We start from the raw sequence: 16853 nt of genomic DNA on the forward strand, positions 1-16853 counted from the left end.
TTAGATGAGGAAGGTCATCGAAACCTTGGGCAGCTTCTCATGGCTAGGGGGTGGCCAAACAGGACCAGACCGGCGGCCTCCTAGTTCCTGGCCCTCTGTTCCTTCTGCTCCATTTCACTGCCTCCTTGGTTAGAGTCCTGTGAGATCTGTTGTGCACATTGGTTATATACAAAGGAGCCTAATGTCATGAAAGTGTACACATTCACAATAAGATACAATGTCATTATTTCATAAATTTGGCCAATCTGAAATATAATAGTCACAATAAACATAGACACACGTATGAAACATAGGGCTCACTGCCATACAGCTGAGAAGAGCTAACTGCTGGATGATGATTTTGGATGGCCCATCCATGTCTTAAAAAAAGAAACACAAACAAACCCAAATGAAAAAGCAAACAAAAAGCCCCTTGCCCAAGTAGATTAGAGCGTATGTTTCTTTTCCCCTCTATCTTTTCCTTATAGAAGGCAGAAACATTAAAAGTCATCCGATTGATCATTTTTTCTCCAAAAGAAACCATTTGAACATTTAAGTATCCGAAGACAGTATGTAGGAGTTCTGTCTTAATGAAAGTCTGGAAAGAGGTTCTTTGCGAGTCTGAAACCCTCTTATCGCCCTTCCCTCCCCATCCCATCCCCCAGCTCTTCCCATGTGCTTCTTATCAAGGCGAACTTTTGCTGTTATCGCTGATAAGTATTTTTGCTTGGTGTGTTCTGACTTCTAACGTATTTAATTCTAGCATCTCAGCCTCTTCTGTTCTTTCATTGTTTGAATATGTATTGGGAAAGTGAGAAGATACTAGAAAAGGGCAGTTTGGAGGAGAGAGAGACAGCAGGGAGAGGAAGGGAAAGAGAAAGAAAAAAGGGGGAAAAGAGTGAGCTAGTCGAGTGGAAGCTGAGGTAGGTCCCGGTGTTGGGAGGAGCGCAGGGCACGTGCAGGGGCGTCAGGTGGCTGGATCTAGTCCGGCTCTGGTTTCCTGCCGACCGCTCTCCCTGCGGCTCCTGCTTCCCCCCACCCCCCACCCCAGGCCAGAGTGTTGCCCCGCTGTCCCTGTTCCCATGGTCTTTTCTCTTCCTGTACCATGGCTCTCAGTGTTGCTCCGTGGGTAGCTCCCAAGTTTCCACGTCCCTCCCTCATCTCTCAGGTCCACGTGTCAGCCTCAGGGCACTACCCCCTTCATGTTAAGTGATCAGACTCACCAGGTGGACAGTTGCTCTTACCCTCTCCTTCCCGGCCCCTCGTCTCCCTCTGCCACTCCAGGGGACCCTCCTTTGACAGGCTTGTCTTTGTTCAGGCACTAGGATTAGCCTCTTGACCTTGCCCTGCCTCCCTGGGCACCTTCCTCTAACTCAGACTCACTTGCTGAGTTCTGATTTCATCCAGCTCCTTACCCTGTCCTCCCTGGAGGGCCCAGCACCCTCCAGCTGCCTCTCTGCCCGTCTTGCCTATTGCTGCCCCACTTGTCTTTCTAAAAAGGCTGCCTTTTGAGTTTTCCTGGGTCTCTCCCATGTATACATGTTATTAAACTTTTGTTTGATTTTCTCCTGTTTAAAATAAAGAGGCTGCCTTTTGCCAATGGACTAAACTCTGGCCCTGTGATCTGAATTCAAAACTCAGAGCTACCCAGCTGCAATCTGCTTGTCTTTCTTGTTACCCTTTTCCACTTCATGACCGCCAACCGAGACTCACCACCCCCAGCCCTCGTGGCGCTCGCTCACTTCCGTGCTTTTGGTACTTTCTTCCGCTGCCTGGAGTAACCTGTCTCCTCTGGCCTGTGGAAATCCATGCTCCTCATGCTTCAGGCCCTCCTGAGAGGGAGGCTACTGCCCAGTCCTCTTTCTTCTCCCCCACTCAGAAGCGATGCCTTTCATCCCTCTTTAATTTTAACTGTGTGATATTACTTATTCAGCATCTGTGTGCTACCGTAGAGTAATTTGTGTTTAATTCTTACGTCTCCTTCTGCAGCATAATCTCTTTGAGAGGAGCCACATTATTTAATACATCTTCATATCCCCCAAAGCACTAAACCTTATGTTTGCTGCACAGTAGATGTTCAAGGAATTTTGTTGAATGGATGAAAAAATGCATAAAGGAATGACTTTCATATCTGGCAGTGCCCTCTCTAGGCCTTAGTTTTTCCATCTTTCAAGTTGAGGGAGTTGTATTAGATGGTCTTTAAGGTTCCTCTTTGACTTACCCACATCCAGGCTTAACGTTACTTAAAAGCTATGAAATACCTCTGAGTTTTATTACTGTGTGTCCTGTACAGAGCAAGCATCATTAGGAATCATATCTGTGCATCACTGAAATACCTTCCTGGCTCACAAACTTATTTTTCTGTTTCCTAGGTTTACAAGTTGTCCTGAACTCCATCATAAAAGCCATGGTTCCCCTCCTTCACATAGCCCTTTTGGTGTTATTTGTAATCATAATCTATGCTATTATAGGATTGGAACTTTTTATTGGAAAAATGCACAAAACATGTTTTTTTGCTGACTCAGGTGAGTAATAAAAAATGACAGCTAACCTAACTATTTAAACATTTGGCTTTCCCAAAAACAACTTTTGTGGTTTGGGGAAGATCTAAAACAAAATGAGAGAGAGAGAGAGAGAGAGAGAGACAGGGAAAAAAAAAAAAGATAGCCAAATACACTAGTGAATCTAAGACAGTTCTTAGTGTGAATCATATTCAGAATAAATGAGAATTTAGTTCCCTTTTCTATCTTGATTTCCTATGTAATGTGGTCTGGTAAACGAGATGGGGGGACCCCCTGAAACTGGACCGTGAGGTGAATCAATAGTGTTGCTCTGTATAGGCTGAGGAAAGGTGCTGTTAGAGTGGGACAGAGGAGAGAGGGGTGGATTCTGAGTAGAGGAAATGGCAAATTGCATGGAGGAGGGAAAGTTTGAAGTGAACCTTGAAGGGCAGTAGGAATCCGAGATAGCACAGCTGGGAAGTAGAGTGTTGCAGGCTCTGGGCAGGGCACTTGGCTTCTGCAGCTTGGTTTCCTGATGTTCCTTCCTCCCTTGAGTGGTCAAGCCTTCTTCTGCTGTTTGCAGATATCGTAGCTGAGGAGGACCCAGCACCGTGTGCGTTCTCAGGGAATGGACGCCAGTGTACCGCCAATGGCACAGAGTGCAGGAGTGGCTGGGTTGGCCCCAATGGCGGCATCACCAACTTTGATAACTTTGCCTTTGCCATGCTCACCGTGTTTCAGTGCATCACCATGGAGGGCTGGACAGACGTGCTCTACTGGGTAAGCCGCTTGAGGAGAGAGTTGATGGAGTATGCTTTCCTCAGATAAAAGTGTTTCATTAGCTAGAGCCATTGGGGAGCTGGCTGAAAAAGACCCCCTGGAAGTGAGTTCTTTGGGAAGGGAAGCAGGCCCTCTCGTCACTCAGTAAGACCTATCATCTCTCCATGTTGGGGCCTTGGTTTCAGCTCTAGAAAGCTGCTATAGGAGGTGGACTCCCTCGCATCCCCAGTGCCGCCTGGGGACTTACTGCTGAGCGTGCCCAGTAGTCCCCTGTGTTGGAGGAACTCCAGAGGGCCGGGGCTGTCCTCATTAAACTCTTAAAGAGCCAGAAGTCATTCCCCAGGTTAAGAGGCTCCTGGACTTCCATGGACTAAAACTGACCTTTTATACCTGAAGGCAGGTTGCTCTACCAGATCCTAAGTGGAAGACAGGGAACATTAATTGAATTCTTGTCATGCTTTCCATAGCTTAGTACAGCCTTAAAGCCCAAATGGGTTTTTTCCCCCATTCAGTATTACTACTGATCAGCCCAGCATAAGCCCTTCGCTCTCTTTTCCTTTTACTTCGGAGCTATAGAACTCTGGCAGAGAGGGTAGAAATGGCATATAAGCCTCCCAGGGCTGGTGGACCTGTCCATGAAGACAGGTGGACACTCTTTGTATGGCTCAGGGCTGGCTCTCCTTGTTCCTGACAGAGCCAGAAAGGTTTGCTGTAAATGAAGAGCAGTCATATTTTAACAGCCATTTCTCAGAGCTGGGTTTGTTGGTTTACTTCTGTGTCTGATAGAATTTGAAAAAGCTCACAGAAGTTTAGAAATTATTTTCCATGACACAGAGTTGCTGGGAAAAACAACTGACTTGCAGATTTTGAGCCTAAATCCAAGTCCAAATGGGATTAACCAGGATTCCAATAATGACTTGTTAAAAGACAATGGGTCATAACATACTTCTTGAATGGTCAGTCTCTAGTTAGAAGGCCTGCAAGTTGAGTAGCTTCCGACAGGATCTAAATTTCAGACACTTTATAGGATTTTCCATTCCTCTGTAACTTCAGGGAACATAGCGTATAACGGTTGTAAATAGGTTTTTGCTTCCCTTCACAAGTGAACTCCATGCATGCAAGATTGTAGAGGTCCCTATATATGTTCAGTGTTAGGCAAAGAAGACATGTTTTTATTTTCATCCCCAAAGTGTGAGTCTAGTTTGGTAATAAGGTTTTTAAAACATCACCAACGTGTTATATCTTGTTTTTCTCTCTCCTTTTTGTGTTGTCATAGGGGAGTGTGTGTGTGTGTCTGTGTGGGTTTGCACATCTGTTATTTATATCCATAACACAATGCCTTTTGTGAAGAGGAAGAAGGAGGGAGATTATATTGGATGAGCCAAGGCCATGGCCATGCAAGGGGACCCTCTAATTAGGTAAAGGGTTTGTTTTCAGTATTATCTTCTAAGCTGTAACTCCTAGTTAGGTTAGCAGAGGGCTCAATCCAAGTCTTCCCTTGAATTTCTGATAAATAGGAAAAGCATCATCCAGATAGCCCAAACTCTGATCCTTCCCCCCAAAACAGTACAGAAGACAACATTTTGATTTAAAACAAATAAATGAAAAACCTGTGACTCCTCTCAGCTCTGTTCTCCCTGTTTTCACGGTGAATTGCCATTGCCGATCCAACATGCCCTGACTAATGGACAATTTTATACTTTATGTTATGTTTCTGCACACTGATTGTCTCATGACAGTCTTCCTGTCGCTGAGCTAGTGAAAACTCTGGGAGCGTGTGATTAAACGAGAGAAAACACGTACCCAGAAACAAAAGTTTCTACTTGCTTTCCTGAGAACCTCTAAGTATCACCTAGGATGATATAATTATTACCTCTGTTTTTCATATGACAATCACAGAGCTAATAATTTGACAACATAATAATTACATTCTCTATGAATTACATGGCATCTTTATTCTGATGGAGGAACTCCAGTAATTTATCAACATTATTCCAGTCTATATCCCAATATAGAAGGTCTGGGAAACAGTGGAATATAGACTCCTGAATATCCCCGAGGTCCTACCGCTAGAGCATGTGGTACTTGATTTAGAACAGGGGTCTACAGACTTTTTTTATAAGGGGCCAGATAGTAAATATATTTGGCCTTGCAGACTGTAATGTCTCTGTCACAACCACTCAGTTCTGCCCATGTCGCTTGGAAGCAGCCGTAGACAACATGTAAACATGTGGCTTCGTTCCAATATTTATGGACGCTGAAGTGTGAATTTTGTATCACATTCCTGTGTCATGAGATACTCCAGATTTTTTTCCTACCATTTAAAAATGTAAAAGCCATGTTTAGCTCACGAGCTGTACAGAAGCAGGTGGTGGGCTGGTTTGGCCTGCAGGTCACAGTTTGGTGACCCCTGGTCTAGACTAGAACCTGGCGCTCTTTCCTTGGCATTTTTCCACCGTCAGAGGTTTTCGAGCCCTTCGGAACACTAGGGGGCAGCTCAGTGATGTCTTCCAGAGTGTTCACTAAGACCGTAGCCTCTGAAACACATCAGGTTGCTTTTAATTACTTGTTTATTACACTTACTATCTCAGCACAGAGATAGGCAGGAGCCAGGGCCCCAGCCTTCTTCATGCTTTATGGGCCACAGGCAACGGGAAGCCACACAGCTGTGCACAGAACAGAAGATCCCTGCCCCGCACAGTGCCCGGCCCAGAGCAAGTGATCAGCAAACACCAGTTACTGTTACTCTTTAAGTGCATGATCCCATTGCCTCACTATAGATGGGCCATGTTTAAGTGCCTGTTTTTATCCGTAGCTAGAGTGTAATGGGAACATCTTGAGAGAGAACTTAGATTTTATTTTAAATGTTGATGGCAAGCAAAATTTCCAATCCTTTAGGCGTTTGTATATGGTGGACAAAGTCTTTGCCAGGGATGAGTTTGCATCTGGTCAGGTTCATATTCAGTCAGTGTTCTCAAGTTCAGGGATGCCTCAGTTCCCAAGAGTGCCTGGCAAGTGGTGGCAGGGTCTTGAAAAGGGACATGCGGGTGGGCCCGATATGCAGAAAGACACGCATAGAATAGGACCATTTGGATGTGTGGGGAATGGGATTATTAGTTTCTGGTGAAAAATGACTTTTTTTAGTACTCTTTTATGAAGTGGATTCCATAAACATAATTAAGGTGCCATCTGACCTACATGCATCTGTTGTCCACAGAGGCAGAAAGGTGTAGTGCAAGGAAAAAGCCTTAAGGCTGGAAAGGGCTGGGCGTGTGACCTTGGCTAGGTCACCCAAACTCTCTGGGCTTTCATTTTGTCCACAAGATGCAGAGTAACCCTACATGATCCTATTGTTTTTTTCTTCAGCTCAGAGGAAATGTTTTTAGATGTAGGAAATTAATGAAAAGAGTATTGATTTCAGAAGAGAGCTATCCATATAAATCATTTGTGGCCTTTTGCCTTAGTGCCAAGCTCTTTTCTCAGTGAGCATACTTATGGCAGTGCTGGCTGTATGACTCAAATGGGAAGTTCCCTTGGCCAAGCTGTCCGTCTTATTCATTCAAGGTACCAGGGAAATCCCTCTCTAGTTAGCCAGCAGCTTGTGTTTCTGCCCCTTTCTCTGATTCCACGCTCAGGGGAGCGACAACCAATGTATCAAGTTTCTAGTAGGAGTTGCAACAGTTAGAAAAACAAAAAGCCTAGGTTAGCCTTTACTCGGAGATACGGATGTGCGTCTCAGCCTTTGAGGTGAGGGGAAACTGAAACTAGGTTATTTCCTGAGTACCAGATGACACCACACGATGACTTTGATATAAATGTTTTAAAAATCTAAATTGAAATGCTCGAGCTCCTCCCGATTTTTCCATTGCTGACAAAGACCACTCAGACAAAATCCCAAGCAGAGTCTCTATTTTCCTATGGGTATTATTTCGGAGACCAGCTTGCCAGTTCTCACTTGTTCCATGTGTATGGTAAGCCTCTGAAAAAGAGACCTGGGTTGAGGAGATTTCTTTGGGAGAAAGACTGGCCCTTAAAGCTTAATTTTGGTTGCTCCTTCCCACCCTCTGGAGATCTATAGAGTCTCCTGTGGCCTTTGTTTTCCCCTTGGCCCCTAGCTGTTATTCCAGGTGATATTTCTGATTTGAGCAAATGGGAGTCTGTTGCACACTTACTTCTAAGTTCTTTACTTAAAAAAAATGTTCCCTCCTAAGTTGGAGCAGACAGCTGTTCCTGGAGCCATTCTCTGGAACATGGGACTGAGGCCTCAGAGAGGATGGGTGGGGCAGGTGCTCGGCTGACGGCTGGCCCACTTTTCCAGAGTTGTGGGAGAGCGGGGTCTCCGGTGGGAGTCCTGGACGTGCACATCCTTATTCCCCGTGAGCAGGCCCACTCACCCCTGTCATGTGCACTCCTCTTGTTACAACAGAGGGGAAGCCGGCCCAGAGAGGTCTCTGTGGAAGGCCCTGGCTCCAGGCTGGGCTCTGGTCCCTCCACCAGGCAGCCTGTTTCTTCTCCTCCACGTCTGGATTATTAAATATGTTTAGCGGTACAGTTGCTTTGGAAGAATTACCCTTGGCCTTCCTGCTGAAATTAGTTTATCCAGCTTAATGAGATCAACAATTGCAGCCACGGCCCTGCCTCATTCATTACTCTAATTGCCGATGTAAGATGTGCAGACTGATAGCAGTTCTATTAAGCACATCCATTTTCATGTGGCCAAACAGGTGTTTCATAAGGGATTTAATGCCCTCTCCCTAGACTTCAGCAGCAGATGTTAGGTAATTTTTTTTTTTTTTAATGTTCTCTTTTTCCGTTTGGTTTCTGCGTGAGGCAGACAGTGAAATGCTTGAGCTTCGGTCTGTAAAGCTAAAAATCTAGCGCCAGATAATGTAAAGGAAAGCACGTGCATAAAGGCCCAAGGGCCTGGCCGTGCAAGGCAAGAGCGATGAATCAGCCCAGACTATATACTGTTCTATTAGCCGAAGATTCTGGCCGTTCCAACAAAGTCAGGCCCGGGGTCATTCATTCTGTCCCCTCACCAGTCCTTAACACTTCCTCCCTGGGAGAAGTGTTTGCCCAATTTAACGTGATCTGTGCTGCCGGAAAGTTCCATCCAGCCGTGAACCTGAAAGCACTTGTTTGCTCCATCACGAAGGCTGCTCATGGTCAGACCTCTCCTGGGAAGGTGTATCCGGGAGGCCATGTCTGACTGTGCTGCCTCAGCTTGTCCTAGAAGCAGGGACACCAGGTTCCTCTGGACCAGCTCACCGCTGGAGCCAGCTCCCCCAGGGTGGGTCATGTGGGTTCAAGCTAGGTGTGGAGGATAAGGGCTTCTTTCCTTCTCCTGGGTCCTTCCTATGGGTCCAGTTACAGAAAAAGATGTCATTCCCCAAAGCACCCCTGCATGTGTCAGCTAGGTGACTTCTGAATACTTTCCTTCTTTGCATTAATTTAGCTGTGCTTGCACTCGCTGATAGCAGATAATCCAGATTTAAAGTGGGTTAGGTTTCCTTGGATTGGTTGGCTTCCAGTGGAAAGTTATTATTTTAGGGTTTTTTTTTTTTTAAAGAAAAGAATTTATAGAGTCAAATGTTGCAAATTTGTCTCTATAACTAAGACTTTTCCACCATCACAAATTTTGAAAGCAAAAATAGTACTGACAACTTGGGCAGAGTAGAAAATAGTTCCCAGCTAAGCACTAGTTTTGTCTTCTGTCAAGATCTTTTCTGAAAATCCCTTACCGAGGCAGTTTCCTGAGAGAAGGAACCAAACCCCAGCTGATTGCCCCAGCAGTGGCCAAAGTTGGCTTTATTTACCCTGAAAGCGTTGATGGCTCTGTGTGCGTGTGCGTGTGTGTTTCGGGAATATATAATGAATGTGCATTGGCTACTGTTGTCTGATTTGAAGCTAAGTAAATGTTTAATTAAATGTATAGAATGCTGTCTCTAATGTAACCCTCTCTCCTTATTAGATTCTCTTATTAACCCACTCCTATGAGACCATCTTATTTCTTACAGATGAATGATGCTATGGGATTTGAATTGCCCTGGGTGTATTTTGTCAGTCTCGTCATCTTTGGGTCATTTTTCGTACTAAATCTTGTACTTGGTGTATTGAGCGGGTAAGCTACACCTCTTTCATCTTGAAAGCAGAGTCCCGAGGACAGTTGCCAAGACCACACAGGCTTTGCTAGATGGGGGCCGCCGGGTGGGTGCCAAGCATTTTATGTGTCCTCCAAGATACTTTCTTTTCTGCTGAGGCTTCCCAAATCAAGATGTTTCCTGGAACCTTACCAGCCTTCATGAAAGAAAGCTATAGGATAATTATTGACCAGAAATTAATCAGCGTTGTCACCTGGGATTTAAATTGTTGGCATTGCTTGCCCATTTGTCCTAAAAGAAGATACATCTATAATTGTGTTATTGGCCTGGATCCAGATATAATGCCGATTAATTGGTACAAAACAGTAGCTAAATGATTTTTGGTAGGTCGCGTTTGTAGGCTTCAGCAGCAGAACCTGTCCTTATTGAAAGAACAAAAATGGAAGGCCCATGGCGGCGTCCCCTTCTAGGAGCACCAGTCTTTAATCAAAGCCCTAGTGGTCCAGCAGCTGTTCTTGGGGCTCTGCTCTTTGGCAAATGGATAACTGATAACTAATCTCCTTACATTTTACAGGTAAATGATGCGATAGGATGGGAATGGCCATGGGTGTATTTTGTTAGTCTGATCATCCTTGGCTCATTTTTCGTCCTTAACCTGGTTCTTGGTGTCCTTAGTGGGTAAGCAGTTGGCTCCGTGTTCCACATTCTGCTGCTGCCGTGTGTCAGGCGGCTCTGCGTGTCCCCCAGCTGCTCCCTGCGGCTTTCTCTGCATGCATGTGGACTCTGATGTCCCCTCTGTGTGTTGCTTTTGGACTAAACTGTGATTCTTTCTGCTTGTGTCTGTCTGTGAGATTCTGTGTTTCTGATGCTTGCCAAATACTATTAATTTAATGGAACCATTTCTCCGAAGCCAGTCACGTTAATATGCCAGTGTGTAGAAGTAGATTAAAAGTGAGTAAAAGGATTCCCAGCCTTGGTCTCCCCCCAGGAAAGGGCCTTTGTCTTTTGTGGTTTTCTTCCCATTAGCACATAACCTGGCCCTTTTTACCTGCAGTTTATCATGATGATTTCCAGTGGTGTTTCAGATTTCATGGTAAAACAGAAATAAGCCTAGATTAGCACATAAATACTGAATAGTTTCAGACTCTCACATCCTTCAGATCGGGATCGTTTCTTAGCTTGGTTTTCTGCTGCTGTCACTGTGAGAATGCTCCCTTCAATTCATTTTTAATCTTAACTTGTAGAATCTGTCTTTAATGCAGGGTAATAATCAGCTTTTGCCCCTAAATTGCCTATGGCCTTATCATCATCCATGTCACTCGGTCACCAGTTTTGAAATTTCATCTTGTTGACCCCCTTGGCTCGGTGGATTGACAGGGGGTTCGCTGGAGACTGGGTCAGGAGGGGGGCTTTGCCCTGCCTGTAGTTGCCATCCCAGAGCCCTTCTGGGCAGCTCTGCGTCCTCCCCATCCCACAGACACCCCAGACAGGGGAGTACCCCAGAGAAGGGAATCAGGGCTCTCCAGACTCTCAGAAGCAGAGCCAGTATATAGCCATTGCCGGGGCGGGGTCGGGGCTGGGAGTGCGACCGAGGCCCGGGAGGTGCCCATCTCCCCAGAGGAGCGTCTGTCGCGCCCTGAGCTCAGACATCCTCAGGAGACACTGTTGATAGGCTTCATTCCCAGTGAGTTTATCTACTCCTCACTCACTCTATCTGTGCCTTTCCAAGCTTGTATCTTGGGGGAGGTGATGTTTTCGTGTAATGCTGAGTCACTGGAGAGACCTTTCTCGCATTTTTCTCAACACTGCCTTTTCCAGAGCAGAAAGCAGAGCCAGTGATCCATCTCTGCTTCCTTTCCTCATCTTCCCTCTAACCCACCCTGCCTGTTTTCAGGGATAACACGTTTAGAATTCTCCCTGACCGAGCGTGGTCACTTTTACACCGTGGATGTACACTGTCCTGTGAAGCCCTGTCTAGAAGTGGCCCTGAAGCCCGTGCCCCACAGTGAGGGGAGTAGGGACTGAGTTGGGGGTGTGACAGCTTACCCCCTGCCCCCCACCTCAACCAAAGCTTCCTTCTATAGATAAATGGCTCTTTGAGCCTCATGTTCTTTCACTTAAAACCTTAAAAGTGCCTTCCTCCTAGTGACCCGCCACGGCCTTAGGTTAGTGTCGGGATGGTAAGGGTGGAATGTATCCCTGGAGAAACAGCATCGTGTTGACCTTACCACAGAAACGGCCCGTACAAGGGTAACAGCAATCCTGTTGTGAATTCCTGGCACCCCGTGCCTCCTAAACCCAACTAAACTGAGGCCGTGGAGGCGATTGATCTTAACAGTGCCAGTGACATGCCTTATCTCTGCGCTCCCAGAGCAGGAACATCACCCCTGCGTGATGAGGCAGCTTAAAAAGGAAAACGGGGAAATGGGAGGGAGGGCCTCCTTGTTAGATGGTGGGTGTTACATGTGCACTCCGAGGGGGGTGGTGCCCAAAGCTGGAGGATAAAAACAGGCACACACCGTGGTGGAACAACCAGCGGACTAAAATATATTTGGGGGAAAATAGTAAGTAATTTAAAAACAGTTTGGAATCAGAACAAAACTAGATCCCTTATGAAGGAGAGCGCAAATGACACGTGAATTTTTACAATAAAATCCGAGATTTCGCAGCAGTTTTCAGTCCGTTCCATGATGTGGGGCTGCAACTGACTCTGCACCGCCTGTAAGACCACTTGGGTAGGAAATGCTAAGCCGTGCTCTGTGGAAAGGAAGAGCCACGTCTGCAGAGCAGAGTCGGGCATCCGCGTTCGCTAATTCGGTCAGCTTTTCCTGAGTTCCTGTTGAGTGGCCGGCTCTGGGCCAGAAGCCGGGGTGCCAAGGTGTCGAAGACACAGATGGGGGCCTTGTGCTCAGACAGTCATTGTCTCGGGCGTGGGGAGGAAACTGTTGTTAGGCAGTGCAGGATGGCCAAGCTAGAGTAGAGGTGGAGACGGAGCGGCTGTGAAAGCTGCCTGTCTGTGAGCTGGATCTTGAAAGATGATAAGGGGTCTCTGGGGGTGGGGGTGGAGAAACCGGAGAAGGGGCTGCTCCTACCTCCCCTAACAATTAGTTACCCAGGCTCCTCTGCCTGGGTTCTCCTCCTTGACTTTCCCCCAAAGCAACACAAAATCCAAATGGGTCATTTGTATTCATTTTCTTGTTAAAGAAATGTAATTTTTTTTTAAATTTTAGTTTTAGTCTTAGGGTTCTTCGCAATTTTTTTTAGGGGACACTGGAGGGAATACAAAAAATGTTTTAAATGTTTTAAATAAATGTTAAAAGGAAGACAACTTATGTCGCATAGCCCCTTAGGGACCATCAGACCAACACAAATGTAATTCCGAAAGGCCCAAATTAAAAAGTTCTCCTGTTTTAGACACTTAAGACCGTGCTGCTGGTTTCTAATGAAGAATCATTATAAGATGCTGTGTGTCTTTAAGTCTGTTAACCATTTGGAAATATTTGTTGCTCCTCCTTTTTTTTTTTTTTTTTTTTTTTTGCACACTTGTTTTTGGTGTTGGTACGTTTTTAAAGCATTAAGACTGATGCTTTGGGAAAATCTTTGCTTTTACGCAGACCGTTCTTCTCAAGGTGAGTGCGAGGTTCACGAACTGCACGCCCGGCGTAGCCAAACGTGATCCTGGATGAAGACGTTTTTCTCTGGTGCTCATGCTCTGTGGGAGGAGCCGAGAATATCTGTAACTAGAGTTGTGATTTCACATTAAGTCGTCATTAAGGAGATGGTCCCATTTTGACAAGGCATTGGAAAGACTGTCTCGATTAAGTCTACAATTCAGACTATGTCTGTTCTCATGGTGGCTTTGATGATTTTTCACTTTTAAAATTGTTCACTTAACCCTTGTCCCCGTTGAGGTTTTTGTCCGTAGATAGGTAAAATAAGAGAACACAGCGGTGTTTCCGCGCTTTGTTTCTTTAGAATCACTGCCAGATTCCCGGGGGGAAGTGGTGGTCATGGACAGTGGGCTTGCGTCTTCACCTGCAGGGCCCACCTGTTGCCAGGCACACCTGCGGTAAGGTAGAGGGCCCTCTGAGCCGCTGTGGTGTGGGTCAAACCCCCAAGAAGGGACTGATAGATGAGAAGGGAACTGGAAGACCTTGCTTCTGATCCTGCCAGTGTCACCCGCTAACTCTGGGACTTCACTTAGGAGCCCTGAGCCTCTGTCTCTTGACCCCTCAAATGGGGAAGATGCTCCCGTGCTGCCCCTCCTGCCGTAGGGTAGGTGGCTTTAGGTCAGCTCATGAATGTAGAAGTGCTTTGAAAAATATGTACTCTAAAGAATTTTACTCATTGAATCTATCTTTCTCTTAAATCCACGGACCTCCTCCCAGTCCCCTCCCTGGGTGAGGTGGGAACAGCTGAGGGGCTGTTTGGAAACTATCTGAAGTGTCCCATTTTCTGGATTTCCCAGGAAGTGACCAAGAGAGACGAGCTATGTACGCACAGTAATACTGTACTCGGTGCCCCCCCAAGAGGAGGCCGTGGAGGTTCTTTGTCAGCTATAAAGTATGATGCGGCTGTAAATCATGATTGAGGTTATGTCTGGCGGTGATTTCTCGGCACGAATAGAGGGGCCTGGCACTTCTGTAACATATGGTGAAACACTGGCTTTAGAGTCGGATAATCAATACTTGACTCCTTGCTCTCCTTTTTACCAACTGTGAGATCTGGTGAAATGACCTGCCTCTTAGAGCCTCACTTTCCTTGTCTGTGAAATGATGTTAATAATATTCACCGTGTGGAGTTGCGTGAGGATTCAGTGAGCTGAAGAGTGTGGAGAGCTTGGTTATCGTTATGGCGATAGCTTGAATAAGAGTATATAAAACGGGATTTGATGCAAGAAAAATCTAATCAAGTCAGTCCTTTTAAGCTAATTTTTTTCCCCTGTGACCAGGCCTATAGATTGGGTTTAATTTGCATGACTCTTTTACTCAGGAGTTAATAAACGAGGTATTCTCTACTGCTCTTTGCTTGTAGAGGATCTAATGTTCAAAAATGCTATCAGAGGTGCGGGAAGGTACAATGAAGATGAAAATATTTAGAAGCTGGTAAATCATAGGTCCTTGTTGAGGAAGGATTTGATTTGCCTTTGTCTTTGTTTCTGCCAAAGAAAGACTAAGGACCCACGATGCCTAGACAGGTTTTGATGTCTGTTAGATGGATTTCTCCTAAGAAGTTTAGATAATCTCTGATATTTATTATAGTGGCAGTCATATCCCCGGCACTTAGCAATGGCCAGAAAGAGATTAGATAGAAGACCCTTAAGAGATTAGTGTAATATAACCCAGACTTCAATGCATCTGTTCTCTGTCGGCCTTTGAAGTCAGGCCCCACATGCCATTGTTCATAGTAAATCCAAAGGGCAATTTTAGGATCCTATGCTATGAATGTTTTTTCTGTTCAGTTGTTTTTAATACTGTTGTCTTGGTGCCTGGATGTTCCTTGCCAAAAAATGTTTAAAAACTCTATTTTCTTTTATAAATTCAGTATCGTACTATGAAGGTTCTTGAATTATTTACCAAACTATGACCAATGTTGAGATGGACCTCTATCCTAATCACTTTTTTAAAGGAAAAAAGTGATTAATTTCATCTCCTAATCCTTAGACTCGATTCACATTTGTCCAGAACATTCCATTTCTCTTCAACCCATTTGGTTTCTCTTTAATCCACAATAATTGGGGGGAAAGGATGCTTGGTGATTGGTTGAAAGTGTTGGGATAAAAAACCTAGACAAAGATTCAGGCATGGCTACTCTACCTACCTGTGTTACTGTTGGTATAAGGAAGTGGAGACGGGTGGTGTTGGGGGGCGGGCACTGTACTGAATAGGTTCAGGTTTGGGAGGGCATCATAATTTACACCCTGGCCCATTAAATTCACACCATTATGAGCCATGGTCAATCGGAGATTGCCCCTAATTTCCTCCCCTTGAATGTTGGCTCAGCGGGCAAAACGTACCAGGTAGATGGTGGTGTTTGCTTGAGGAGACATACCTTCTCGGAATAGGCATTCATATAAGTTATTCATGACTGGGATTAGAATTAGCTCTCATTAAATATTTGACCAGCATCTGCTGACAAAAAATAAACAACAGAATTTCTTCCTGTACATAAACATATCTACATCTTAGAAGAGTAGTTGAATTGCTTGCAACGTTGAAAGGGGTATAGTTAGGTAATGGGATAACCAGGCTCTCAGCATGGTTGGTTACCACTGTTTTACAGAATAAAATTATATTGAGTTAATGAGTTAATTCCATATCTTGACCAACACACTAAGAAAGCACCCCGAGATCTAGTCCAAAAACAAAGGGACAGTGGAGGGTATTTGTAGATAGTTCTTACAATTAAAAAAAAAGATTTTCCTGTGCGTAATTAGTGATGATCAGGCTACCAGAATTCCAGACACGTTTAGCTGGATTTGTCTTTGGTTTGACTAGACTCATAGGTGAAAGAGTTGTCCATACAGTTGGAGGTCTCTTTTCTTGAACTTGGAAGTAATGTCGGGAGTGGGGTTGAAAGCTGAGGGAGAGATCTGTGGTCCTTTAGTAACTTCACATGGTTTGGTTTTGGTAGAACAAGAAATTAAGCCCCACTTCAGCTTTACGTGGAAGAATGCTAAATTTCCTTTTTCTAATAGAGAACCGTGTTAAACATTTATATATACTTTTAAGCGCTGAACTTTCCTGTTGCAGAGTTAAGATGCTGTCGGGGGTGGCTGACAGGTGGATGCGGGTGCTGTAGGTACGGTGGTACCTGAATGAAGCGCATAGGCTGGTAGCCACACCTGACATTAACAAGTGAGCGGTAACCTCTCCGCCGCTGGCTCGAAGCGACTGTTTCCATAGAAATGGCTGTTGGGATCAGTGGAAATGAGGTAAGTGAAAGTTTTCCCTGATCCTTGTTTCCATCAAGCTGACGCCTGTTCCCCTGGCAACAGCAGTGGACAGCAACCAGGCACTAGCAACAGATTCAGGAGAGCTCTCTCACTTGTCAGCTGTGGCTATCATCTATTCCGAACCGAATCCTTTTTTATAACACTTGGCAAAAACCTCTGAGCACCCGGGAGGCGTCTCTGGCCACGTGTGCCCTCCTGAGCACCCACTTTGCCGATGGAGAGCTCTGTATTGAGCGAATTCATCATAGTGCTCTCATGCGGAGCTCAGCTCTTCATTAAGCCTCTGGTACCTTAATGGTTGAAATTAAAGCCATAATTTTCCTGTGTTCCCTATTCCGCTGGCGGCATTAACAATCACTGTTACTTCTGCAGTGAAGGGTTGTTTATGAATTTAATAATTTGACTTCTGTGATTGCCCTGAGGCGCTACTGTCAACCTTATGCCAGTCTTTTTTTTCCTTCTGTGTAATACCTCTTACAGGCTGGTAAAATTGCTTACGGAAATCAAATATTGGTATAGCAGGACAGCTCAGTATAG

General features: G+C 45.3%; 1 protein-coding gene across 1 annotated transcript in view; it reads left to right on the plus strand.

Moving 5' to 3' along the window:
* The window catches only part of CACNA1D (calcium voltage-gated channel subunit alpha1 D), a 292715-nt gene that overhangs the window by 172624 nt on the left and 103238 nt on the right, over window positions 1-16853 (plus strand). Inside the window, exons 6-8 of the mRNA XM_073787812.1 lie at window positions 2352-2504; window positions 3064-3260; window positions 9278-9381. Coding sequence (XP_073643913.1) covers window positions 2352-2504; window positions 3064-3260; window positions 9278-9381 — 454 coding nt within the window. The remainder of the gene's footprint in view (window positions 1-2351; window positions 2505-3063; window positions 3261-9277; window positions 9382-16853) is intronic.

This window comes from Tursiops truncatus, chromosome 10 (genome assembly GCF_011762595.2).
Source record: "Tursiops truncatus isolate mTurTru1 chromosome 10, mTurTru1.mat.Y, whole genome shotgun sequence".
NCBI classification, from domain to species: domain Eukaryota; kingdom Metazoa; phylum Chordata; class Mammalia; order Artiodactyla; family Delphinidae; genus Tursiops; species Tursiops truncatus.